The following is a 25,693-nucleotide window of genomic DNA, read 5'->3' as shown; positions in this document are numbered from 1 at the left end:
CTGCAACTTGCTTTCTTTATTCAACAGTAAATCTTGGAGGTAATTCCATGCTGGTGTACATAGATAGAATTCATTCATTTAATTAATTAATTTACTTACAGTAAATATTTATTTACTTAGTTTTATTGACATATAGCACTGTATAAGTTTAAGGTGTACAGCATAATGACTTGACTTACATATATCATGAAATGATTATTGCAATAAGTTTAGAGAACATCCATCATCTCATATAGATTCAAAATTAAAGGGATAGAGAAAAAATTTTTTTCCTTAATGAGAACTCATAGGATTTACTCTCCAAACAACTTTCACACAATATATAACATACGGCAGTGTTAATTATATTTATCATGTTGTACATTACATCCTTAGTATTTATTTGTCTTATAATTGGGATTTGTACATTTTGACTGCCTTCATCCAATTCCCCCTCCAACCACCCCCCATGTCTGGTAACCACACATCTGATCTCTTTTTTGATGAGTTTCTGTGATTGGGTTTTTTGAACTATAACTGACCTACAACACTGTTTTAGTTCCTGTTACTCAACATAGTGACTTGCTATTTCTATACATTTCAAAATGAACACCATGATAAGTCCAGTTGTCATCTGTCACCATGCAAAGATATGACATAATTATTGACTATATTCCCCACACTGTACATTTCATATTGTTGCAGTAAAAACAGAAATGAGACATTTCTTTTCTGATAAACAAGTAAAATAAGGAAACGATGAACAGGCTGGGGAAATAGCATAAACAGGCCTAAAAGAGTTAAGCAATCCTGGTTATTCTTTAGCTGTTATACTAACAAACACTTGTAGCTAGACTCGTCCTTCACAAAGCAGATTACTCTCTGACTCCATATGAATCACCCTTCGCACCTGGCATTTCTTCTCCCCCTATACTCCCTTGTGGCACTCTTCATTTCAGAAAGAAGGTCACTGGCCGATAACTTCAGGGACACCAGACCCCACTGATGAGCCACCTGACACCAGCTCTGGCCATGAATTTGCTGAAGGAAAAAAATGCAAGTCCTTCATTGCTTTGAACCTTATCACCTACCTGCAGACCATGAGCCCCAGGATAGAAACCTCTCTCTATTCCCAGAAAAGGAAGGGCACAGTTCTTGAGGTGCTAGCCTGCTGTTACCCCTTTTGCCAGGCAAAGATTAAAGCCATTTTCCTCATTCCTCCAAAACTCGGTCTCTGTATTTCTTTTTGGCATCGGTGCCCAGAGAGCCAAGACTTTTGGCATCAATATCTGCCACTCATTTATTCTGCAACTGGAAGTTTGTACCTTTTAATCTCTCTCCTATTTCTTTCCTCCTCCAACCCCCATCCCCTCTGGAAACCACCTTTTTGTTCTCTGTATCTATAATTCTGCTTCTATTTTGCTGTATTTGTTCATTTGTTTTGTTTTTTAGATTCCACATACATGTGAAATCATACAGTATTTGTCTTTCTCTGTCCGACTCTTTTCACTAAGCATAATACCCTCTAGGTGGATCCATGTTGTCACAAATGGCAAGATTTCATTATTTTTATGGCTAAGTAATATTCCACTGTGTGTGTGTGTGTGTGTGTGTGTGTGTGTGTACACACACATACATATATATCATATCTTCTTTATCCATTCATCTATTAATGGACACTTAGGTTGCTTCTGTATCTTGGCTACTGTAAATAATGCTATAATAAACACAGGGGTGCATGTATCCTTTCTAATTAATGTTTTTGTTTTCTTCAGATAACTACCCAGGAGTGGAATTACTGGATCATATGGCAATTCTATTTTTAATCTTTTGAGGAATCTCTATATGGTTTTCCATAGTGGCTACAGATTCAATGCAACCCTTATTAAAATATCAAGAGCATTTTTCACAGAACTAGAACAAATAATTCTAAAATTCGTATGGAAACACAAAGACCCAGAATAGCCAAAACAATCTTGAGAAAGGAGAACAAAACTGGAGATACTATGTGCCCTGATTTCAAACTCTACTACAAAGCTACAGTAATCAAAACAGCATGGTACTGGGACAAAAACAAACACACAGATCAAGGGAACTGAATAGAGAGCCCAGAAATGAATCTACACAATCTGTCGAAGGAGGCAAGAATATACAATGGAGAAAAGACAGCCTCTTTAAAAAACGGTGTTGGGAAAATGGGACAGCTACATTCAAAAGAATCAAACTAGACTACTCTCTCACACCATGCACAAAAGTAAATTCAATACGGATCACAGACTTAAATGTAAGACTCGATTCTAGAAGCAAACATAGGCAATAAGCTATGTGACATCAATGTTAGTAAATTTTTTTTGGATATGTCTCAGGCAAAAGAAACAAAAATAAACAAATGGGACTATATCAAACTAAAAAGCTTTTGCACAGTGAAGGAAACTATGAACAAAATGAAAAAGCCACCTACGAATTGGGAGTAGATATTTGTAAATGTTAATATCCAAAATATATGAAGAACTCATACAACTCAATAGCAAAAAACCAAACAAGCTGATTTTAAAATGTGCAGATCTGGATAGACATTTTTCCAAAGAAGACATAGAGATGGTCAACAGACACATGAAAAGATGCTTAACATCATTAATCATCAGTGAAATGCAAATCAAACCACAATGAGATATCATCTCCCACTGTCAGAATGGCTATTGTCAAAAAGGGAACAGGGGCTTCCCTGGTGGCGCAGTGGTTGAGAGTCTGCCTGCTAATGCAGGGGACACGGGTTCGAGCTGGGAGGATCCCACATGCTGCGGAGCAGCTGGGCCCGTGAGCCACAACTACTGAGCCTGCGTGTCTGGAGCCTGCGCTCCGCAACAAGAGAGGCCGCGAAAGTGAGAGGCCTGCGCACTGCGATGAAGAGTGGCCCCCGCTTGCCACAACTAGAGAAAGCCCTCGCACAGAAATTAAGATCCAACACAGCCAAAAATAAATTTAAAAAAAAAAAAAAGGAACAAATAACAAGCATTGGCAAGGATGTGGAGAAAAGGGAAATTCATTTATTATAACATTTCCTTAGTATACCATATGTCATCTGTGTGTTTCATTTCCTTAGTACACCATATGTCATCTGTGTGTTTCATTGTCTAAGTGAAACTGTAAAGTCAAAGGGTATACACATATAAAATTGTTGTAGACATTGGCAAATGGCCCTCCACAAAGGCTGTACAAATTTATATTCCCAACAACAGTCAATGAGGCTTACATCATGGAAAGGTAGAGCCATCAGAAGAAACAAATTTGAGGAGATAGGTCATTTTAGGCCCACAGGAGCCTGAAAAGATGATCCCCAGCCCAGAGGACTGGGAGAAGGGCCGCCTCCACCAGGCTGAGGATGGGTCTAATAGTGACCGCCCCACAAGATACTCATTAGTTACAAAAGGGAAAGCAGTAATTTTGCGATGGAAAAACCTGGCAGACATCACCTTTACCACATCGTCTTTTCAAAGTTAACATCACCAATAATGAGACAGAGCAGTATCATAAGTGTCTTCTGATGTGGTGCACTGGAAGAACACAGCATCACTCATACGAGGTTCTCAACAAAAATGCAGAAACTCAAACTCTTCATGAAAAAAGTTCAAGTTGAGGGACATTCTACAAAATAATTGGACAATATTCTTCAGAAGTGTCAAGGTTATGAAAGACAAAACTCACTAGCCTGGACTCTTAAAACTGTCCAATCATGAGAGACAAAAAAAGACAGGAACTGTTCTAGATTAAAGGAGCCTAAAGAGACATGACAATTGAATCAATGCGGGATCCTGGATTGCATCCTGGGCCAGAAAAAGAACAGTAGTGAGACAACTGGCAACATATGAATAAAGTCTGTAGCTTCTTTAATAGCATTGTATTAATGTTAATTTCCTGACTTTGATAATTCTACTGCAGTTCTTAAGATGTTAATATGTGGGGAAGCTGGTGAAAAATATTCAGTAACTCGCTGTATTATTTTTGTAAATCTAAACTTATTTCAAAACAAAAAGTTTTTTTTAAAAAAGAAGAGGGTTGGCATGATTGAGTCATCCTTCAGCCAAAACCCTGCCAGCACTTCTGCCTACAGCACAAAGGCTGACTCTCCCGAGAGTGGCATTCGAGGCTCTCAATAATCTGGCCAAACATCCCCCCAGATTTATGGCTCCCCACTCTCCTGTAAACCACTCACACCCCACTAACCTCCATGGCACACAGTACCTCTTGCTTAGAAAAACCCTACTCATGTTCAAAGGCCCCCTTCGTAGGGCCTTAACTCTGCACTTACTTCAGGAAGCAGAGTCAGCAGCGGCTCTTACTTGGTCAGCAGTTGACTTTCCTGACTCCCTGTGTAATAGGGAACAACAAATCTGATTCCATATTGGATCTGTTTCTTTTTTTTTAACCTTTGTATTCTGCCGTTTTTGCTACAAGTTAATCACTAAAGGGATGTGGGCTATACCTTAAAGTATACATAATAGCCCATCTCTGAAAACCCTGCCTCCCATGCCTGAGGGTTAAGCTAATATACTTTTCTTTAAGCTCACTGGAAACATCCTGACCAAGCCCACCTGTGAATGGCTTCAGGCATGAAGAAATTAACACACCCCCTCCGAAGTCTGGCCAGAACCAGGAAATATATCTCCTTTTTTTACTTTACATCCTCACCTCCCCCTCTTGGTTCCATAAAAGAAACTAGCATCCAAACCTGGGCAAGATGGTTCTCTGGGAAACTAGTCCATGCGGTCTGCTGGCTTTCTGAATAAAGTCACTATTCCTTGCCCCCAACAACTCCTCTCTCGAATTTATTGGGCTGTCCTGTTGCAAGCAGTGTGAGCTTGTACTTGGTAACACCTGGAAACCCCTAACTCCACCTGAGGGCCTCTGCGGGCCTGCACATTGCTCACACCCTTTCTACCCTCAAGGAACTCCCAACCTGCAGATAAATAACGTGACGAAACAACAGTGACCAGCTGAGGAGAGCTCCTCAGAGGCAGGCAAGGAAAATCACGTTTTCTGCCATGAGGTAGGAGTTACTGTTACCCCCTCTGCAACAATGACCTGGCTGGGGAAACAACATAGACAGGCCTGAAAGAGTTAAGCAATCTTGACTCTCTACATGCTTAGTCTTTAGCTGTTACTACTACGGAACACTTGTAGCTAGACCCGTCCTTCACAATGCTGATTGCCCTCTGACTCCATGTGAATCGCCCTTCGCACCTGGCATTTCTTCTCCCCCTACCCTCCGTTGTGGCGCTCTTCATTTCAGAAAGAAGGTCATGGTGATAACTTCAGGGACACCAGACCACCTGACGCCAGCTTTGGCCATGAATTTGCAGAAGAAAAGAAATGCAAGACCTTAATTACTTTGAGCCTTATCCCCTACCCCAGACCAGGAGCCCCGGGCTATAGAACCTTTCCCTATTCCCCAGGGAAGGGGGCACAGTTCTTGAGGCGCTAGCCTACTGTGTTTCCCTTTTGCCTGGCCAAAGAATAAAGCTACTCTTTTCTACTGCCTCCAAACTGTCTCAGTATTTCTATTCGGCATTGGTGGACAGGGAACCAAGATCCTGGCATCAACCACATTTAAAGGACCAGCTCACCCTCCCTCAGGGGGTGAGCAAGGACACCCGTTACTTGTTGTCACTCCCTCCTGCTGCAGCACAAGTCCCAGTAAAGCCTTGCCTGAATTTCTTGTCTGCACTCATCAACTTCTATTGATTAAAGAGTCCAGGAACCCAGGCCAGTACGCAAGGAGTGTTCTCGGTTTATATTTTACCCCAGCTGCGGTCTCAAGGAGCAAAATGAGATCATCTCCCTAGAGAACATTGCAGACAAGGTTCTCACAGAACTAGGGAAATGCCAACTGACTACCTACCCTCCCAAGCCCACAAGGATCCCGGAGTCATAAATGAACACATTCTTGGGAAATGTCTATGGCTTTAACAATGAACTGAACTGACACTGAGCAATGTGAATCTATGCAAAAATATCTCAAAACTGAGCAGGTGGACCCTGTTAGGCTGTTTTCCTCCACCTTTAATGTGGATTCATCACACTTCAAAATACACTGGGTGGGAAACTGCTCTTGCCAACCTCTGGGATAACCACAGAACCCTCCTCATATAGTACCAGCCGAGATTAACTGAGAAACAAGCAGGTGGTGCTTGGAACAGCACCTGACGCAAAGTCGGAATCAATGAATGTCAGCATCAATGAATGTTGGCCTTTGTGACTATAATTATTGATATTATAGTTGTTAACATTAGGCCTCTACCCCCATCCCCTCTTCACTCCTCCCTGTACCCAGCAGATTTCCCTATCTTCCTACATCTTCCCCTACCTGGGAGAATTTGGGACTGCTTGCCAGAAAGGGGGTAGATTTAAAAACAAAAACAAAAAGCTTCTTAAATCTCATCTCGTTAGGCCCCCCAACACCTTCCATCCCCTACAGAGGCATCTACAGCCACACTCCACTGGTTCACTGTCTCTGCCTGTAACTTGTGTGGCCCTGAGCTAGCAGCCCTGCTCCATCTGTGCTGAAAGGGGGTGGCCTGGCCCACGTGGGGCTGAAGGCTGCCTGGAATTGGTCTTATCTGAACGAAGACAAGAAGACAAGGAGGCTTTGTATGGCTCCAACCCTCCCAGCCACTGAGGCCCTTTCAGTGGGTGGTCCCTCTCTCCCGCCTCCAGCCCCAGAGGGATGGCCAGCCCCTACTTCCTGTTTGCCTTGGCCCCTTGCCTTTGGGTGCAGACTAGGAGAACAAACCCGGCCAGATGCCCTCTGCCCCCATTTTCCCCACAACACGGCCAGGCTGGGAGGCCGCGCACATCCTGCAGCGTTGCCTATGGGGGCACTGGCACCCTGGGAGCAAATCCCCACATTTCTATGTGACCTTAGGCCACCACCTAACTTCCCGAAGCCTCAAACTGTGTGTGTTCACCGTGGATATTGGTGCCACCTGCCAGGGTGACAGAAGCGTTAGAGGAAAGGAAAGCTTGCACATTACGGCACTTCAGCTATGCAGGCAGTTAGGAGTCGTCTCCCCCTAACTGCTTAAGGACTTGCCGCTCTGAGCCCCCAAATACCCGATTTGTCCTCTTCCACCTCCACCTCCACCTCCCTCCAGATTTCCTCACTACCTAGTTACTCACCTGGGGCCTGATAATGCTTAAGGGAGTGAGTTTTAGGGCTTCCCTGGTGGCGCAGTGGTTGAGAGTCCACCTGCCGTTGCAGGGGACACGGGTTCGTGTCCCGGTCCGGGAAGATCCCGCATGCCGCAGAGTGGCTGGGCCCGTGAGCCATGGCCGCTGAGCCTGCGCATCCGGAGCCTGTGCTCTGCAACGGGAGAGGCCACAACAGGGAGAGGCCTGTGTACCGCAAAAAAAAAAAAAAAAAAGAGAGAGTGAGTTTTAGAATCAGATCCACCTGCCTTCCAACCTGGGATCTGCAGCCCTCTGACCTAATCAAACATATCTTATCTGAAAAGGAGATAAAGACACCTTCTTTTTAGGTTTCTTGGGGCAAGGATTAAATGAAATAACATATGGACAGCCTGAGCACAACCTGTTTCAAAGAAGTTTAGCAAATATCAGAGTAATAATAAATAATGATACTTAATTGTCATCAGTCCCAGCTGGCCACCGTCTTGCTTTGAGGCCCAGCATATGGTTGGCATATTTCCCTAATTTCCCCAATTTTAACTTCATTGGTCATTTCTAGAGAACATTGGAAGGAGGACATTAGCAAACTGGGTCCTTATCATCCTGCCCAGAAGTTTTCCTTCATATGTTTGGGCTGGCTTCTGTTGGTATCAGGAAATAAGTTGATCGCCACTTATCTTAAATCCAGCCCATTTATTGAGTAATTCAAGTAGTTCTTTTAGCTCTACTGGGTTTTTTGAGAAAGCAATTGAATCTTCTACTAATATCAGTATTTTGTCTCCTTTACGATAACTCTTCTTTTCACTAGTACTTTATTGCATCTTTCAGACCACAGATAATTAATAGTGGTGATGGATGGTGTCTTTACCTCATTCCTGGCTTCCTAAAGGATGCCACTCTCCTTTCTCCTGCAGGTATGTGCAAACCAGTTGTGTAAGGTAAAAGTAGTTATCTTATGAAGAAAATGTGCTTATATTTTCTTTATTTCTACCTCTTAGAGTTTGTTGTTGTTTTTAAGTCTGGGATGGCTATTTAATTTCATAAAATAATAGTTTCAGTATTTATTGAAATGATAAGCTTATTTTAGTTTTGTTTCTCTGACCTTATAACAGACATGATGGCGAGAGATTTTTTTGGACCTCCACTTGGGAATGAATAGCTAAACCAACAACTTGTTTTATGTTCAAATTAGTGGCTAAAGGATGGACTGTGCAATAGAGAGCAGGCTATTTAGATGTCCATGTGGGAAAATAATTTAAGCTTGAATCATTCCTTGGAACCACATAAAAATTCTAGAAGTATTAGAGGTTACACCTTTAAAAAAACTTCAGGCTATTTGAAGAAAATGTTGGAAAATACTTTTATATTTGAGGAATCAAATATAATTTGATTATATTTGAATATAATTTGATTATATCCCTGATGTGAGGAATCATAAGCAAGTTGTAAAATCTAGAAGCCATAAAAGAAAATATTGAGAAATTTGGCTACCTAAATAAATATCTAAAACTTCTGTATGATGAAAGATATCACAAAGAAAGTTAAAGACAATAGAAGAATGGAAGAAAACATTGCCAACATATCTATCAGGCATTACTGGATTAATAATCAGAATATGTAAAGAAAAGAGGGAAAAATAGAAAAAAGTATTTGACTAGGCAAATAAAGCTCGTCTTCACTCAATAAATAGCATGTAAATAGAAGCAAAAAGGTAACATTTTTTTTCATCATCAAACTGTCAAAATATCAAAAGATAAATATTCAGTGTTGGAGAAAGTACAGGGCTGCCAGATCTACTTCAGCTCTTCCCACTCCAGATGTATTTTATGTAAATGGTACCCCCTACAGCACAACTGCAACATAAACTACAATGTGACTGGGTGCACCTTGGAGCCTTGCTCTCAGTGCCCCGCCCCTCCTTTGGGCTTAGTAAGAGCCTTTGGCATATCTAGCAAAATGGAAAAGGCCCTCTGAATCACTGATTCCTCTTCCAGGAATAAGGCCTTTCAGAAATACAGAATTATGTAATATATACATAAAGATATATGCAAAAGGATGTTCACTGAAGCATGCTTTATACTGGAAAAAAACACAAGGAAACAAACTCCATGTCCATCAACAGGAGATCATCTGGACAAATAATAGCGCCTTCAATCATGAGATATTTTGCCTGTCTCGGATTTAGGTGTACTAACATAGAATGATCTTTAAGATTTGGTGTTATGACTGAGATGAACACGAAGGTGAAAGCAAATCCCCAAAATATATTATTCAATCCTATGTTTATATATTTGTGTCTGAATTTATATTAGATCGATAGGGAATGCACAGACAAGGAACTGGAAGAGTCCACCAAGCTGAGGGAACTTGACTGGAATTGAGACAGGCTGGGACCTGGGACCTGGGACCCTTTGCTGCAGTGCTTGCACCTGGACGAATGTCTCCTCCAGCAACATAATACAAAGAAACTATACAGGACTAAAAATAACTACGTGCGTGGGCAGTTGGGGCAAATTAGGAACAACAAGATACAAAAGGACCAAAACCCAACGGCCACTTCTGAGGAACCGGGAGCAAAAGCAGGGTACTGTGCATGCGCCCTGCACGCAGCACTACCAAGGGGGTGGGCAGACCACCTGACCACCCCTCCAGCAAGACCCCTGGACCCACTCCTACCCTCACCCCACATAAGGAACCAGCTCAGCCTCCCCTCCCCCCCAGGGAGTAAGCAAGGGAAACTGTTACTTGTTTTCACTCCCTTGTGCTGCAGCACCAGTCCCAGTAAAGCCTTGCCTGAATTTCTTGTCCTGTTTCTTATCAATTTCTGTTGATTAAGAAGGCCAAGAAGCCTGGTCTGTAACAGAATCGCCCGGTAGGGGGCGTTTGTGACAGGGAGGGGTTTCACCCTGCATGCTTTATTACTTTGCGCCTCTACCACAATAAGAAAATATTGTATATATGTTGTTTTTATTGCAAATTCAAAATATTAGGCAGCCCACTTATTCTGAGCTTCAAACCTGTGGGTTTGACTGTTCTTTGACAACTTCCCACCGAGGTAAACTACCAAGAAAGTCCTATTACCAAGTGTGAAACCTTCTTGGCATTTCTGAAATAAATCCTTCTTTTGAGCCAGTTCATGTGGGCATCCCAATTCCCAAGAGAGCTTTTTAAAAATTTAGATCCAAGTCTCTGTCCAAGATCTGCTGACTCAAAACCTGAATTTCTGTTCCTGAGGCTATTATCTGGAGGAAGAAGTGAGAAGGAAGGATTATTGCTTAGTGTGGTGGCTATATTTGTACAATTGCACAGCCACAGTCTGTAATAGAGAAGGCAGAGGTGCAGCCTTGATCTGCAAGGGCTCCAGTTAACCCTAAAGGGGCCCCTTGATGGATAAAAACATACTCCTGGGCTTGGCGATGAAGGGGCTCCACTGGCAGCCAGGACGTGCACTCAAGGCTCTGCAGTGCAGAGGTTAGGGCTGTGGCTTTTGCTTTCCCAAATCTTAACTCTTTTTTTCACTTGTTGAGTGGGTGTGTCCCATAGGTGAAGGTTCAACTACTGTTTTTTAAGCTGGAGGGAGGTGGTGATGATTTGAAGTTAACTGAAAACCCCACCCAGCTCTTACTCTGGGTTTGCTTAGAATGGAGAAAGAACCCGGCTCTCACTAATACGTTGTATCAATATATTATTATCTACCAAGAACAGAACTGGATTCAAATCCTGACTCCACATTACACCAAGTGTGTGACTATTGGCAAGGCTCTTAACATCTCTGAGCCTCAATTTCTTGGTCTGCAGAATGGACGTAATGATGCACTCCTGATGGGGGTGCAGTGAAGATCAGAGAGATGGTGTATGTAGAATAAATCAAACAAAGCTTAGTTATTGTTCATTCATACTGGGGTGGTCACGAGACCACGAACTCCTCAAGTGCAGACATGTGAATATGAGAATTATTTCGTTTTCTCCCCCCTCCAAAGTTTACCTAACACTAACTTGTACAGACCTTAAGTATGTGCTGAACACTCTCTCCGATGTCATGAGAGTTGCTTACTCGTTCCTGGTGGGCAGAGAAAAGCTTCCACACCCCGTGCAGTCAGGAATTCAGATCCCGTGCCACAGGTGTGGGTGGCACTTCTCTCCAAACTGCAGTCCGCCCGTCTGTGAAATGGGCTCATAACGGAGCACTGGACCCCTGGCTGCATTGCCCACTCTTCTGCGCTCGGGCCCGGGGGAGGCGCGGGGGCTCAGAGCGCGGCCCCTTCCAGGGGAGGCGCCCAGCCTGGCGCGTCGCCCCTCCGCCCGCGGGGTCTCTGGAGGGGGCGGGCTCGCTCGAGCCAGAAAGCCCGGAGCCGCCCAGGAATCTTGGCGGGGACTGCGAGCATTTCCTCCCGGGCGGGCCGGCGCGATCCCGGGGAGGGCGGGGAGGGCGGCAGCGGGCAGACACGGCGCTGCGCTCCGCCAGCCGGCAGCATGCGGCCCCTGCTCTGCGCACTGGCCGGGCTTGCCCTGCTCCGCGCCTCGGGTGCCTTCACCGGTGAGTGGGGCCCGGACGCAGGGCGAGGGTCGGGGAGGCCGCGGACCGCGAGGAAGGAGCAGGAGAGAGGGAGGGAAGAGGGAGGGAGATGGGAACGAAGCCAGATGGAGAGGGATGGAGAGAGGGAGATGCAGGGAGGGAGAGAGATAGATAGATGGTGAGAGAAATTGCAGAGAAAGATGGAGACAAAAAAAGGCAGAGAGATAAAGGCAGAGGAACAGAGAGAATTACAAAGGAGAGAGGGAAGAATACAGAGAGCAAGGGAGAGGCTGGGACAGAAAGAAACTTTGGAGGTAGACAGATGGGTCTGAACTATGAATGAGGAGGATAGAGAGAAAAAGGAGTTTGAGAGGCAAACGGAACAAGAAGGAAGGAAATAGAGGAACTAAAATGGCAAGAGAAAGGGGGTGGGGGAGAGAGAAAGGGTGAGAGGATACTGAGGAAGAGAGGCCGCTTTGAGAGAGACAAAAAAGGAAAGAGGGAGTGGAGAAACCCATTGCCCCAGGTCGACAGGAAAGAGAGGAGGAGACCAGGATCACAAGCTGGAAGGTCAAGTCTGCAGGGTGGGGCAGCCCCAGCTCCCCACCCTCCAGACCAGCCCTGCCCAGAGGGCCTGCAGAGGCGCCCAGGCCTGGCCCAGCACAGCCGGTCAGGGCCCAGGCAGGAGGCCCCTGGAGGCCACGGCTTTACCTGCCAGGTAGTCTGAGGGGCTTCTGCAGCCTGTGGAGGAGGCCAGTTGTCAGCCTTTTGGAGAGCTTCCCTGAGGGCCTGAGCTGCCTTGGGTGGGTGGGAGGAGGCTGCGGGAGGAAGAGGCCCTCCACTGGCTGGGCTCCTTGCCGTGCCCTGTCCCTTCTAGCCTTCCCTGACAGCAGTCTTAGTGCTGCCCCTTCACCGGTGAGGCTCGGACAAGGTGGCTGCAGAGGGACTGACTGTATGCACAGGCGTTCCTTCCACCACCCCAAGACTGCACTTTATACAGCACTTTACAACCACATTCCCATTTACCCAAGGTCTCTTGCTGGCCTCAACCAGAGGCAGCTGATGCCCATCCCAGTTGAACGGGCGAGGGGAAGGCTCAGTCTCTCCAGGCATCCAGGGACCCTACCCCTTCAGCCAGGCCCTTGTCCACACTTAAGGCTGCTCCCCCATCAACCTGGAGCCGGTGGCTGTGAGTCACCCTGCCCTGTGTTAAGATGGAAGCTCCCCTGACCCCTGGCCCAGCCCCTTTCAGGCACAGGGAACTGTGGGAGTGGGCATCCAGGGAAAGGGTTGAGGCCAGTCTTGATCCTGGGCAGCCCCTGGCTGAGTGAACTTGGGTGAGTCATGTCACCTCTCTGAAGCTATTTCCTCTTCTGTAATGTGAGGAGAATGGTACCCACCAGCAGAGCTGGATGAAAGGGAAGTACCCAGCACGGAACATCTGTCAACACACATTGTCTCCTTCCCTCGTCCCCTCGGACAGCTCCGCTGAGCTCTCTGAGGCCCAGTTCTCCACTATGGTTGGCTAAGGAGGACCAACAACCCTTTCCTCACAGGCTGTGTGAGGAGTGGCTGGGACCATGCAGCACAGAGCCAGGCCCAGGTGCTGTCCTTTTTCTCTGCCTCCCCGCCCCGCCCCATCTTGCCTGGAGTCCCCACCTCCAGGAGCTGAGGGGACAAAGCCGAGTCTGTGCTCCCCCAGAGGGAGGAGCTGGCCGCCCACAGTGGCAGACTTTTTGTGGCCCCTTTAGCTATGACTGGTATATACATTTTAGCTTAAAGCCATTTTTAAACATCATTTTCCTCCTGATCATCCTCATTGCTCCAGATTAAGAAAAAAAAAAAGAGGAGAGTATAAACATATTAATGTAATTTCACACTGAGTTCACACATTTTTGTGTATAACCTTTCAGACTTCAGACAATATACCATGGTTTTTCTTAACTGTTGATTATCAAATCTGTTGGATATAAACACAGAATAGAGACCTAGAGATTGTCATACTGAGTGAAGTAAGTCAGAGAAAGACAAATATGATATTGCTTATATGCGGAATCTAAAAAAAAATGATAAAAATGAACTTTACAAAACAGAAACAGACTCACAGACTTAGAGAACGACGAACTTATGGTTGGGAGGTGGGGGAGGGATACTTAGGGAGTTTGGGAGTGACATGTACGTACTGCTGTATTTAAAATGGATACCCAACAAGGACCTATTGTACAGTACAGGGAACGGTGCTCAATATTATTTAACAACCTAAATGGGAAAATAATTTGAAAAAGAATAATAATAATAAAAATAATAGTATAGTGAACCACCATGTGCCCATCACTCTGTTTCAACAAGAATGGATTCCTGACAGATCTGGATTCATCTATCATCCCCACCTTCTCTCCCCTCTCTCAGATTATTTTAAAGGAAATTCCAGGCATTATATATTTTTATCTGTAAGTATTGCCTTATGTATTTCTAAAAGATAAATAATCTTTTAATAACAATACCATTATCACTCCCTAAAAATGGACAATAATTCCGTAATGTCATCAAATATCCAATCAGCGTTCAACTGTCCCTGATTGTGTGATGTTTTTATATTTGGTTTGTTTGATCCAAATAAGGTACACACATTGCTTTTGGTTGATATATCTGTTAAGTTTCTTTTAGTGAGTTTTAAGTTTCTTTAGTAAGTTCTTTTTTCCCTCTTTTTTCTTAAAATTTATTTGAAGAAACTGGGTTGTTAGTCTTATAAAGTTTTTCCCACTTAAATTTTAGCTGATTGCATCCCCCAGGTGTCATTTAAATTGTTCTCTCCCCTATATTGTCTATAAACTGGTAGTTAGATCTAGAAGCTTCAGCTAATTCCAATTAGATATTTTTTTTGCAAGAATACTTGAAGATGGTTTATTGCTTTAATTTTCATTTCTTTGATTACTACCAAGGTTGGATTTTTCTTCAAAGGCGTATTGGTCATTTCTGCTAATTCTTGTGAACTGTCTTAGACTTTTCCATCGTGGTAGTGGGATTTTTTCATATCAATCTATAAAAGTTCTTTATGTGTTGAGTGAAGCAGACTGTCTTATGCTACTTGTAGAGAATTTTTTTTTTTTAAGTTAAGGCTTCAGTTAATCTCCTTTCCTATTTTGCTATTGGAGGGATATCAAGTCCTAGAGCCTAGTCCTATTAGCCATTCTCACCCATGCCTTGGGGCCCACGGGGGGAAGCTCTCACTGTCCACCACCATGCCAGGTCTCTGTGGACATCTGTCTTCCATTGGGCTTCTGCTTTTTGCTTTGGGTGGAAGAGGAAGACGCTGAAGGGCTGTGGTGAGGATCACTGCATTTCTTCTTACAAAAATGGATGTTGTGGGGAGGGAACCTCTCAAAGACAATCTGATTCAACGTACACAGTTGGGCTCTTGTTGGGCCTCAAGACAGGTGCAAAGATGTCATGTGTATAGGTCCCCTTTGCCCCATTCCTGTCCAGCCCCTCATTTTATGAAGGAGGAAGCTGAGACCCCCCAAGATAGGAGGCCCTTAACTCATCACAGAACTGCCAGAACATAGTATAGACAGTGTCTTGCAGGTAGGATTCAAATCCTGTCCCCACTACCTACTAGCAGTGTAGTCCTGGGCATGTTACTCAACCTCTTTGGTTTTCTCATCTATAAAAAACTGATAAGTAAGAGTACTGAGCTCACAGATAGAATTAAATGAGTTAATGCATGTAAGCACTCAACAAAAAGCTTGGCCCAGAATAACTGATCACAAATTGACAGTAGCTTCAAATATAGAGTGTGGTTGTGCCCATTCTAAAGGTGAAGAAACTAAGGATCCAGCAAGTGGGATTGGCTTGTAACAGAGCCCAGAGAGCCCGGTCAGCCCTGAGCCCTCTGCTTGCTTGTCGGAGAAGCCCCTTCCAAGCATCCCTTGGACTCCTGCACAGGTATAGTCCTAGAGCAGGTGCCTCCCCGTCTTGAGGAGACCTGGTCAGAGTGATCTAGTGAAAGGCACTGGCTCCAGGGGGAGAGGCGGGGCTGCAGGGGCTTTCACTGACCTGCTTGGTCTCCAGTCCACCTGGTGAATGACCTACATGGCATTTGCACATCATCTGGCAGTTCCAAGGCAACTTCAAATGCAGGATCCCCTTGGATCAGCACAGCAGTCCCACCAAGTAGACAGAGCAGGGCAGATCCCTCACAGACGAAGCTGAGTCAGAGGCAAAGAACACAGTTCAGTGGAGGTGGGACCGTGCCTCTGACTCCCAGACTTGTGAGTCCCAGACAGTGTGTGGAGAGAGGTTTATCCTGGATGGCTTCCTAGACCTCAGCATGGTGGGGGTTTAGGAATGTTCTAGTACTTTATAACCCAGTGGATTATAAATCACCATATTCCAAGGTAGAAGGAATCTGGTTTCCTGGATGGCCTTGGAGAGCGGAGCTGCCTGCCAGCCCTGACCATCAGCCAGTCCACCTCTGAACTGATATGTGAGAAAGAAATAAACACACGTGTGATTGAGGGGGACTCTTCGTTGCAGCAGCTCAGCTTGTATCCTCACTTACCCAGACGCCGACTGTATTGGACTGACATTGGTAAGCTCTCAGAGTGATCGGCAAGGCTCAAATCCACATCTGGAAAATGACCAGAGAACAAGGGAGACAGAACGTATCACTCCCAAAACAAAACAAAAATGTTCCTTAGCATCTGAGCTCCCTCTTAGGGGCCTCAAGGGTCCCTCTCCTGTTTCAGCCAGAGCACATCCATAGACTAGAGTTCTTCATATAGTTGTTTGAAAATAGTGTTCTTCTGATTTAAAAAAAAACAAAAAACAAAAAAATACTGATGGTTTGGAATGAAGCACAAATTTTAATACAAATATCAAATGTGGTCAAATTTATTAGACTATTATATTGACTGTGGTCAAATAGAATTAACCCCCAAGTGCCAAGTGTGGCTGGTCAAAGCAGCACCTTTCAGGGTCAGAAATCCTTTGAGTTGTGTGCGCCTTCTTAGTGTTCGGATCCAGAAACAAAAGGTCTCCTATGCCTGTCAGTGGGAGGGGTGGGGGGGAGGCCCAGTGGCCGTGTCCCTTTAACTGGTGCCTGCACTGGGCCTCCCGTCTCCACTGGCAGCCTGCTCTCACCATGTTCCACCCACGCCCGCCATCCAGGGTGCGCATAGGCCCTGAGCGGAAGCCAGGCCAGAGAAAACAACCCTGCATCCAAGAAGGTCCATTTCCCAACTGGCCAGGTCAGGGAGGGCGGGAGCGAAGGAGGGAAGGGAGCACCGGGAAACACAGCCTTGGCGGCGCATGGCCAGTCGTGATAATCCTTCAGCTTCCCCCACTCTTCCTCTGGTCTAAGCTTCCCCAAAGCCCCGTGAAACTGGCGTTATCGTGAGCCCCTTTCTACTGGTGAGGAAGCGTGAAGCAAAGGGAGCCCTTGCCCAGTTCTTGCCTTGCGGGAGCTTCTGGGCCAAGAAGCAACTTGTCCTTGACTCATCCTGGTTCGGTCTTTGTAGCTAATTTCTGAGGCCTGAAAGACAGAGGCAAACCTTGGATGAGCTGCGTCTGGCAGTGCCTCCGCCCCCATCCCCAAACCCGTGTTGCAGAGGAGGCAGCAGAGGCTCGGGGAGAAGAAAGTTCCCACCAATTCATGGCTGGGAACGGAGGTCTGCAGTGTGTTTTCTGCCATAATGCGCTGAGGTCAATGTCAATGCCATGAGCACCCACGTGGGGGAGGGAGCCGCAGCGCAGGGTGGCCTGGCTCTGCCCCAGCTCTCTCTCCGCAGAGCCCCTCCGGAGGCCTGGATGAGCTCACGGACGGTTGTGCAGTGCAGCCCAGGGCGCAGCTGCGTCCAGATGTGATGCATTAGTGCTGTGTGATTTGGAGAGCAACCTCAGCCCAACCTCTTCCCTGGAGGGGTTTGGGAGCCAAGTGAGCCCTCATCGCTGACACGTAGAGAACAGGATGTTTTAGGCTGAGGGAGGGAGCAGATTCATGTTGTTCGTGACTTCCAGAGCTGGCAGAGCCCCACTTGGCCGGCAGGGTCATGTTGCTTCCTCTTGGCCTAAGCTGGGAGGAGGGGGAAGAGTACTTTAGGGTCTGGGAGGGGGCAGGTGGGACTCAGGGGAACGTCTTGGCCTGAGGCCCCTGGGTGGAGCTTGCAGAGGGTGTGTGTGGGCCCGGACCTAGACCGAGACAGACCCCCTCTTCCCTGACAGCCCTCTATTTGGGTGAAAACAACTCTGCCTGCCCCCTCGAAATCTTTTCTCTCTAGCTGAGCACCCCAGTTTTTTCAGCTGGCACAAAGGAGTCAAAATCTGGAGTCCCTTCACGGTGGCCGCCTTTAGCCCTGCCTCTGCCTGTCGAAAGCCTTCTCACGATGAATAGCCCAGAATGGAGCGCAGCCCTCCAGGTGGGGTCTCGCAGACCACCCACCCCCCGACACCCATCCTGAACATTTTGTATCAATGCACGAAGCCCGTGGCTTCTGCTTTTTGCTAACAACCCCATCAGAGAACTGGCTTTTATTATGGAAAATTTCAAACCATACATACAAAAGTAGAGAGAATAGCAGAATTAACCCCATGTCCACATCACCCAGTTTCAACAGTTACCAATCTTGGCCAATCTTGTTTGCTCAGTACTCCCACCCATGCCTCCTCCCACTCCCAGGCCTGGGTTATTTTGAAGTAAAGCCAAGACATCATAGCATTTTACCTATAAATATGCTCAGTATAGATCTCTAAAAGGCTCCCTTAAAAAAAATAACCAAAGTTATAACATCCCCTCCCTCCCTAAAGTCAACAAGAAGACCATTGTTGTTGTTTTTTAAAATATTTATTTTCTTTCTTTTTTTCTTTTGGCTGCATCAGGTCTTAGCTGCGGCATGCAGGATCTTCGTTGCGGTGCACAGGCTCTGTAGTTGTGGTGCGTGGGCTCTGTAGTTTTGCGGCACGCAGGCTCTCTAGTTGAGGCACACGAGCTCGGTAGTTGTGGCGTGCAGGCTTAGTTGCCCCCCGGCACGTGGGATCTTAGTTCCCCGACCAGGGATCGAACCGGCATCCCCTGCATTGGAAGGTGGGTTCTTTACCACTGGCCCACCAGAGAAGTCCCAAGACCATTGTTTTTTTTAAAGTTATTTATTTTTGGCTGCGTTGGGTCTTCGTTGGTGCGTGCGGGCTTTCTGTTGTTGCGGCGAGCAGGGGCTACTCTTCCTTGTGGTGCATGGGCTTCTCATTGTGGTGGCTTCTCTTGTTGTGGAGTACAGGCTCTAGGCGTGCGGGCTTCAGTAGTTGTGGCACGTGGGCTCAGCAGTTGTGGCTCGCGGGCTCTAGAGCGCAGGCTCAGTAGTTGTGGTGCATGGGCTTAGTTGCTCCGTGGCATGTGGGATCTTCCCAGACCAGGCCTCGAACCCACGTCCCCTCCATTGGCAAGTGGATTCTTAACCACTGTGCCATCAGGGAAATCCACCATTGTTTTTTGAACAGGTTTTTCTAAGTTCAGTGGATGGACATATGTCCAGTGGATCGACATAATGAAAGGGAGAATGTAAAAACCCAAACTGTTCTCCACAAAAGATGCTCAGAGTAGAAGGAAGTTTTGCCCCTGCGCTTGGTTCTCGCCCCTGAGTGGAAGAGCTGAGATCCAGAGAGAGTTGAGACCAGGGACTCGCAGGGCATGGGGACTCTGACAGAGCTCCAGAAGGCCAGCTGGCTGAGGTGGGGCCAGGGGAAGGCCAGGGTGCCTGGGGTCCAGTCGTTCGCTGACTGTGTGATCTTAGACAAGTCACTCAGCCTTCAGAGTTATACATTCATCACCAGCAAAATAGCTCACTATCCTTCCCTCAAGACCTGCCAACCTCCTGGGAAACTTTATATGTCCCCTCGGGCAACCCAGCCAACATCGAGGTCTTACAAGAGTTTTGCATCTACAAAGATCAAGTCCAAAAACTCTTACCCCTGCTCTGCTTCAGATGCCCACAGCCTTGGTATTGTCACTGTGAAGCTGCTCTACCTCTAAAAGCTAAAACTGCAATATCCCTTATCACTTGTTCCTTCTGTTACTCCCATCATCTCACTGAGATCTGCAGTGCCCTCAGCCCCTCCATTTCTCCCAATTATTGGCCCTCTTATTGCCTTCTCCTTCGTTATTCAAGCTAGATGCCCGAGCTTGTCCCCTTAAGCCCTTGCTGGTCGAATCCTCAGTTCCTCTGCACTCTGTTCTTCACCGCACTCATGCCACAGACTCCCAGGTTTCAGCTCATCAGCCATCTGTCTCTGCTGCTGACACCCACCTGCTGAGCTGCTGCGGGAGGGCTTCCTTGTGATGTCAGGTTGTTCTGCACCATCCTCCTAACCGCCTTCCTCATTCTCCTCATCCCCTTTTGGAGCCCCCTCTTTATTCAAGCTTCTTACCCAGGGGCGGGCTGATACACTGGCTTTCGGAAAACAAAAAAAAGCATTTGTCAGTTTCCATGGTGGAAATACTTTCACCACGGCTCCCATTTTAGTGTCTGTGTCCAACAACCCACTCACAGAATTCCTGATAATACTTCACAACTCGCTTTCCTTTCCTAACCCTACATGAATTTTCAGCAGGTGGTTCCCCTCTTACTTTACCGAGTGAACAGAGGCCATCAGGTGGGACTCCCTCAACTTCTTGGCCCTTTAAGTAGAACTTTTTTACCCATTTTTGCTGCGTTTCCTCTCTCTTCCTTCCACATGTGACCCCTAGCCCCACCACCATTTCTGGATTCCGTGGCCTCACATCTCTTCGGGAAATGCATTCTTTCAGTTCTCCTGGCTTCCTCCTGTCCTCAGGCTATAAGCATGGTTGCGTTTCTTCAATGCTTAAAAACCTGGAAACAACAACAATAAACACTGCTTTAGATCACCTTGTGATCTGATCTCCCTTCCTTCATAGCCAGGCTTCATGGAAATGTTTTCCAGGATCTTAGTTTCCTCCTCCTGACTTTTCCTTCCCTTCTCATCCCACTGCGACTAGACTTTGCTCTGTCGGCACCTCTCCACTAAAAGCGCTGGGATGGCATTCAGCATCCACTTTTCTGTTGCTCCGAGTCCTTATCTTGCTAGACCTCCATGCTGCTTTAGGCCATGCTGACTGCTTCATCCTTTTGAAAGCTCTTGGCTTCTCCTTGCTTCTGGGGCAGCATCCTCCTTTCTGTGTGTCCATGTTCTCCAAGGACTCGGCCAAGTCAGACGCCCTGCAGGTTATCTCAGAGCCACCAATACTGCAACTTGAGCTCAAAGCCCGGGCTCTAAACTTCTAGTGTGAAGGTTGGTGGTGTAAGGAACGAAGGAGGAGCCAACGTTGGGGAGGAAAATGATGTTGAACAAACTGAACCTCAGATATTCCGCTTACTAGCTGTGTGACGTTAGACGTATCATTTCACCTTTCTGTGCATCAATTTCCTTATGTGTAAATTGGGGCTAATAATTGGTTGTAGAGGTTGACTGAGTTAACACATTTGTTTAGCACTCACTTGTGTCAGATGTTACTAACTGGTCACCAATGTCAATTACTATTACTACAATATCTCCATGCATTTTCTTCCTCTCTTCCTATGGTTACTGCCTCCTTTCATCACTTCTTACGCTGATTACTGCAGTAACTTCCTGCCTTCAAAAACGAATCTCTCCAATCCATTCTCTGTATTTTAAAAATTCACATATGACTGCATGACTCTCCTGTTTAAATAAACCCCAAAACAAGCATTGTGATTGGTTTATTAGGGCCCGGCCTTGTTTCCACGATCCACCTCTCCAGTCTCAACTCCCACCCACCCTGTACTTTCCAGCCACTTCAGGCTTCCTGAGGGTTTGTGCACTGAGCCATGCTATTTCATTCCTATCTTTGCACATGCCGTTCCTTCTGGCTGAAACCTTTCCTCCCTTCCTTTTCTTACCCAGTTCAGGCAGCACCTCCTTAAGGAAGCCTACTTGGGTCTGTAGGAGACCATGGCCAAGTGAGTGAGGCAACCCTACACTCACACCCTGATCCACACTGAGCCTTCCTCTGCTTCTCTTTGGACTGTTTTTAGGACCCACCTCCCTTGAGCCCCATGTTTGCAGGAGTCTCTAATGTTACAGGGAAACCGAGGGCCCCACAGTGACAAGACTTGTTTTCCTACAGCTGCTGAACCCTTCATCCCCTCCCGAGGAGACCCAGCTCGGACTGCAGGGTGTGACAGACACATGGCTGTCCATGGCCGGTTAGACGTCATAGAGGAGGTAATGAGGGTGACCTGAGAGGGCATGCAGCTTCAGGACCACCTGCCAGGCTGGTGGCTTTGGAGGGTTCAGGCCAATCTTGCTTTGGAAAGTTGGGGAAATCTGGGCCAATCCTGTTCCCTGGCCACTATGTTAAACATCTCCTTGCCCTACCTGGGCTGTTAGGCTGTCCAGCCCCCAACAGACCCTGCCTCCCCGGGACCTTGCTTCCCACCAGCCAGAGATCTCCCCATAATCACCAAATGAGAAGGTGGAAATTCAATTGCGGTGTTTTGTTACACAGCCACGGTTTGTAACCTGGGGTCCATAAACTTGTGTGGGGAAAAAAAAATTGCACTTCATTTTCACAAACCTTTAGCTGAGATTTAGCATTCTCATTCACTATAAATACAGACAACAAACTGCAGGAGTATTAACAGCACTGTGACTTTGTCAGCAATAGAAATCACAGATAATTTCATCCTATTATAGTCATTGTGAATATCTCAATATATTGTTTACTATCAGTATGTCAAAATTTCAGTAGTAAAAAAAAAAAAGAAAAAAAAAGAAAAAAAAAATTTCAGTAGTTGTTAGACCTGGTGTTAAATAAGTTAATAAATAGATAAATGTTTATATCAAAATTTAATTTTTATAGTTTAATAGTATTTTACTGCAGTTTATACCCTTGGAAATCCTGTATGTTTTATTTTTCTCAATGAAAGCATTTTTCTGATGGCAGTCTGTAGGTTTCACCAGACTGCTAATGGGGCTCATTTGTGAAAAAAGTTAAGAACCCTGAATAAAGAAAATTTCAAAATCCCAATACTGTCATTTGGCAGAATTGCCACCAGGGGGCGGGGTAACAAAAGGAATGTGAGCTCCCAGTGGTGACACCCTGAAATGGAAAAAAGAATCCCAGAGTCCCTCCAAGCCCCAAACCAATGACTGGGTAAACCCCCTGAGTGCCAGAGGCAGGAGCGAGCAGCCTTAGAGAGTGAGCTCCTAGGAATTTGTTATCTGGGGAGCTGAGAGGCAGGCAAGGGCAGGGCCTCAATCAAGAGGACCCAGGTCCCCTGGCACCCAGTTCTCTCCCCCACCACACCCTACTGGACTTCCAGGTGCTCCTTAGGATGTGGCTGATTAAGTGGGACTTGTCACCACTCTTGTCCTCTACTCCTTCCCCAACTTCTCTCCTTGCTTTAGACGGTGGAGAAGACAGTGGAGCACCTGGAGGCAGAAGTGAAAGGCTTGCTGGCTCAGCTGGAGGAGCTGGCTTGGAATCTGACCCCGGGCCCCTTCAGCCTGATCCCCGACCTCGCAGAGGAGCCAGTGAGCAGCTCAGGTAGCAGAGATGACAGCCTCCAGGGCTGGGCAGCAGGGTGGGGATGGCTGCTCCATCCCCATGGTGTAGCCTGGACAAGCCAGGGAGGCTCCAGCTCCTCCTTGGGACAGAAGTGGGAGGCATCCTCCGGGCTCACCCCAAGTGTTCTCTGCCCCCACGCCCGGGGTTGCTGCAGCCCAGCATCGGGTAAGGGCACCTGGAAGAGTTCCACTCTCAGCACCACCCTGACTCAGAGCGGCTGCCTCCTTCCCTGGCCATTTACACACGTCACAGCTCCTACCCATCTCCCTTCTACTCCTCTGCCGCCACCAAACCCTATCAGGAAAGCCTGGCATCCCTCTCATTGGCAGTGGAGGGACTGCCACCTGCTCCCTCGAGCCCTGCGTCCTGGCACAGGAGTCCCCAGGGGACTGGGAGGGGAGGGCAGGCAGCCTTCAGCACCCTGTTTGCTCACTCCGAGGCCGCCCCCTTTCTTTCAGATCGCCTCTCAGCACCAGAGCAGGAGCCACCCAACAGCTGGCAGTGATACAACAGCTCTCCTCTGAGAACAGAGCCGTGAGCTCTGGGCTGCCGTCCTCAGCTTTGTGCAAAATAAAAGCTACTCCTTTGCTCCCCTCTGTGTCTGCTGACAGTGACCCCCGCAGCCACAGCCCCTTCTCCATCTGCTCCCATGCGCTGAGGCTCACACCCCCTGCAGGCTCAGACCTGTACTTCCGCCCTCCTTATTTATAGGGGTGGACAGGGCAGGAGTTAGTTCAAGAGGTGAGGCACCTGAGATGCAGAATCATTAAGGCGGCACAGTGGAAGGGCCCTTTGAGTAAACTTGTTACTCAAAATGTGGCTGTAGGTGAACAACAGGGGTGTCACCTGGGAGCTTATCAAAAATGCAGAATTCGGGGCCCTGCCCAGACCTCCTGAATCAGAATCTACATTTTAATGAGATCCCCAGGGAATCTGTGTGCACATTAAAGTTTTAAAAAATGTTTCTGTTGAGATAAAATTCAAAATTTTAACCATTTAAAACAGTACAAATTCAGTGGGTTCATAATGTGTAGTCATCACCACCTTCTAATTCTCATCATCACCTTCTAATGCCAGAAATTTTCATCACCCCCAAAAGAAACCCTGTACCATTAAGCAGTCACTTCCCATTCCCCCTCCCATCCTCCCTTGGAAACCACTAATATTTCTTTCTCTGTGGACTTGCCTATGCTGGACATTTCATATAAATGGAATCATACATTTTTGTGTATGATTGTGTCAGACACAAAGCCTTTTGTGTTTAACTGTTTTTCGCTTAGCATAATGTTTTCAAGGTTCGTCCATGTTGTAGCATGTATCAGTACCTCGTTCCTGTTTATGGCTGAATAATAATATTCCATTTTATGGATATATCACATTTTATTCATCCATTCATCAAATCAGTGGATATTTGGGTTGTGTGCACCTTTTGGCTATTATGAATAATGCTATGAACATTCATGTATACGTTTGTGTGGATATATGTTTTCATTTCTCTTGGGTCTATAATTAAGGATGAAATTGCTGAGTCAAATAGTAACTCTATGTTAAGTTTCTGAAGAACAACCAAACTGTTTTTGCATAGCAACTGTACCAGTTTACATTCCTACCAGCAATGTATATATAAGGTTTTCCATTTTTCCTTATCCTCCCCTACACATCTTATTGATTATAGGCATCACACTAGGTGTGAAGTGGTTATCTCGTGGTTTTAAGTTGCATTTACCTAATGCCTAGTGATGCTGAGCATCTTTTCATGTGTGTGTCGGCCACTTGTATGTCTTTTTTGGAGGAAGGTCTATTCAAATCCTTTGCCCATTTTAAAAACTAGGTTGTCTTTTTGCTGTTGAGTTGTAAGAGTTCTTTATGTATTGTGGATACTAGGTTTTTATCAGATATATGATTTACAAATGTTTTCTCTCATATTCTGGGTTGTCTTTTTATTTTCTTTATAGTGTCCTTTGAAACAACAGTTTTGATGAAATCCAATTTATCTTTGTTTTGTTCCTTCTTGTTTTGGTGTCATATCTAAGAATCCACTACCACATCCAAGGTTATGAATCATTTAATCCTGTCTTCTAAGATTTTTATAGCTTTAGCTCTTATATTTAGTTTTTAAAATCTCTTTTAGGTTAATGTTTGTATGTGGTGTGAGGTGGGGATTCAGCTTCATTACTTGCACTTAGTTGAAGAGAATATTCTTTCCCCACTGAACCGTCCTGGCACCCTGTCAAAAATCAATTGAGCATAACGTTTAGGTTTACTTCTCAATTCTATCCCATGGTTCTGTATGTCTGTCTTTATGCCAGTATCACACTGTTTGAATTACTATAGCTTTGTGCTAAGTTTTAAAATTAAGTATGAGTTCCCTAACTTTTTTGTTCTTTTCCAAGACTGTTTTGGCTATTTGAGGA

The 25,693-nt window shown here is 46.1% G+C and overlaps 1 protein-coding gene and 1 long non-coding RNA gene across 4 annotated transcripts in view; one reads left to right on the top strand and one right to left on the bottom strand.

The window, feature by feature from the left end:
* The window catches only part of LOC309834624, a 111,168-nt gene extending 98,674 nt beyond the window's left edge, over positions 1–12,494 (bottom strand). Inside the window, exons 1-2 of one of the 3 annotated variants that reach the window (XR_014297875.1) lie at positions 12,392–12,494; positions 7,156–7,371 (exon numbers count right to left, since the gene is read on the bottom strand). This is a non-coding gene — a long non-coding RNA (uncharacterized lncRNA). Of the gene's footprint in view, positions 1–5,685; positions 5,714–7,155; positions 7,372–11,170; positions 11,363–12,391 lie in introns of those variants that run through there. The other 2 variants (XR_014297876.1, XR_014297877.1) reach the window with 2 other exon arrangements.
* PLAC9 (placenta associated 9) lies at positions 11,558–24,744 on the top strand. The gene is made up of 4 exons (XM_082673602.1): positions 11,558–11,701; positions 21,837–21,934; positions 23,120–23,258; positions 23,738–24,744. Exons 1-4 carry the CDS (start codon positions 11,638–11,640, stop codon positions 23,782–23,784), a joined length of 348 nt encoding a protein of 115 aa, XP_082529728.1. The 5' UTR covers positions 11,558–11,637; the 3' UTR covers positions 23,785–24,744.
* The last annotated feature ends 949 nt before the right edge of the window (positions 24,745–25,693 follow it).

Source organism: Grampus griseus (genome assembly GCF_964374135.1).
Source record: "Grampus griseus genome assembly, chromosome: 16".
NCBI lineage: Eukaryota > Metazoa > Chordata > Mammalia > Artiodactyla > Delphinidae > Grampus > Grampus griseus.
Note: the sequence above shows the minus strand (reverse complement) of the source record. Positions and strands in the feature narration are given on the sequence as shown.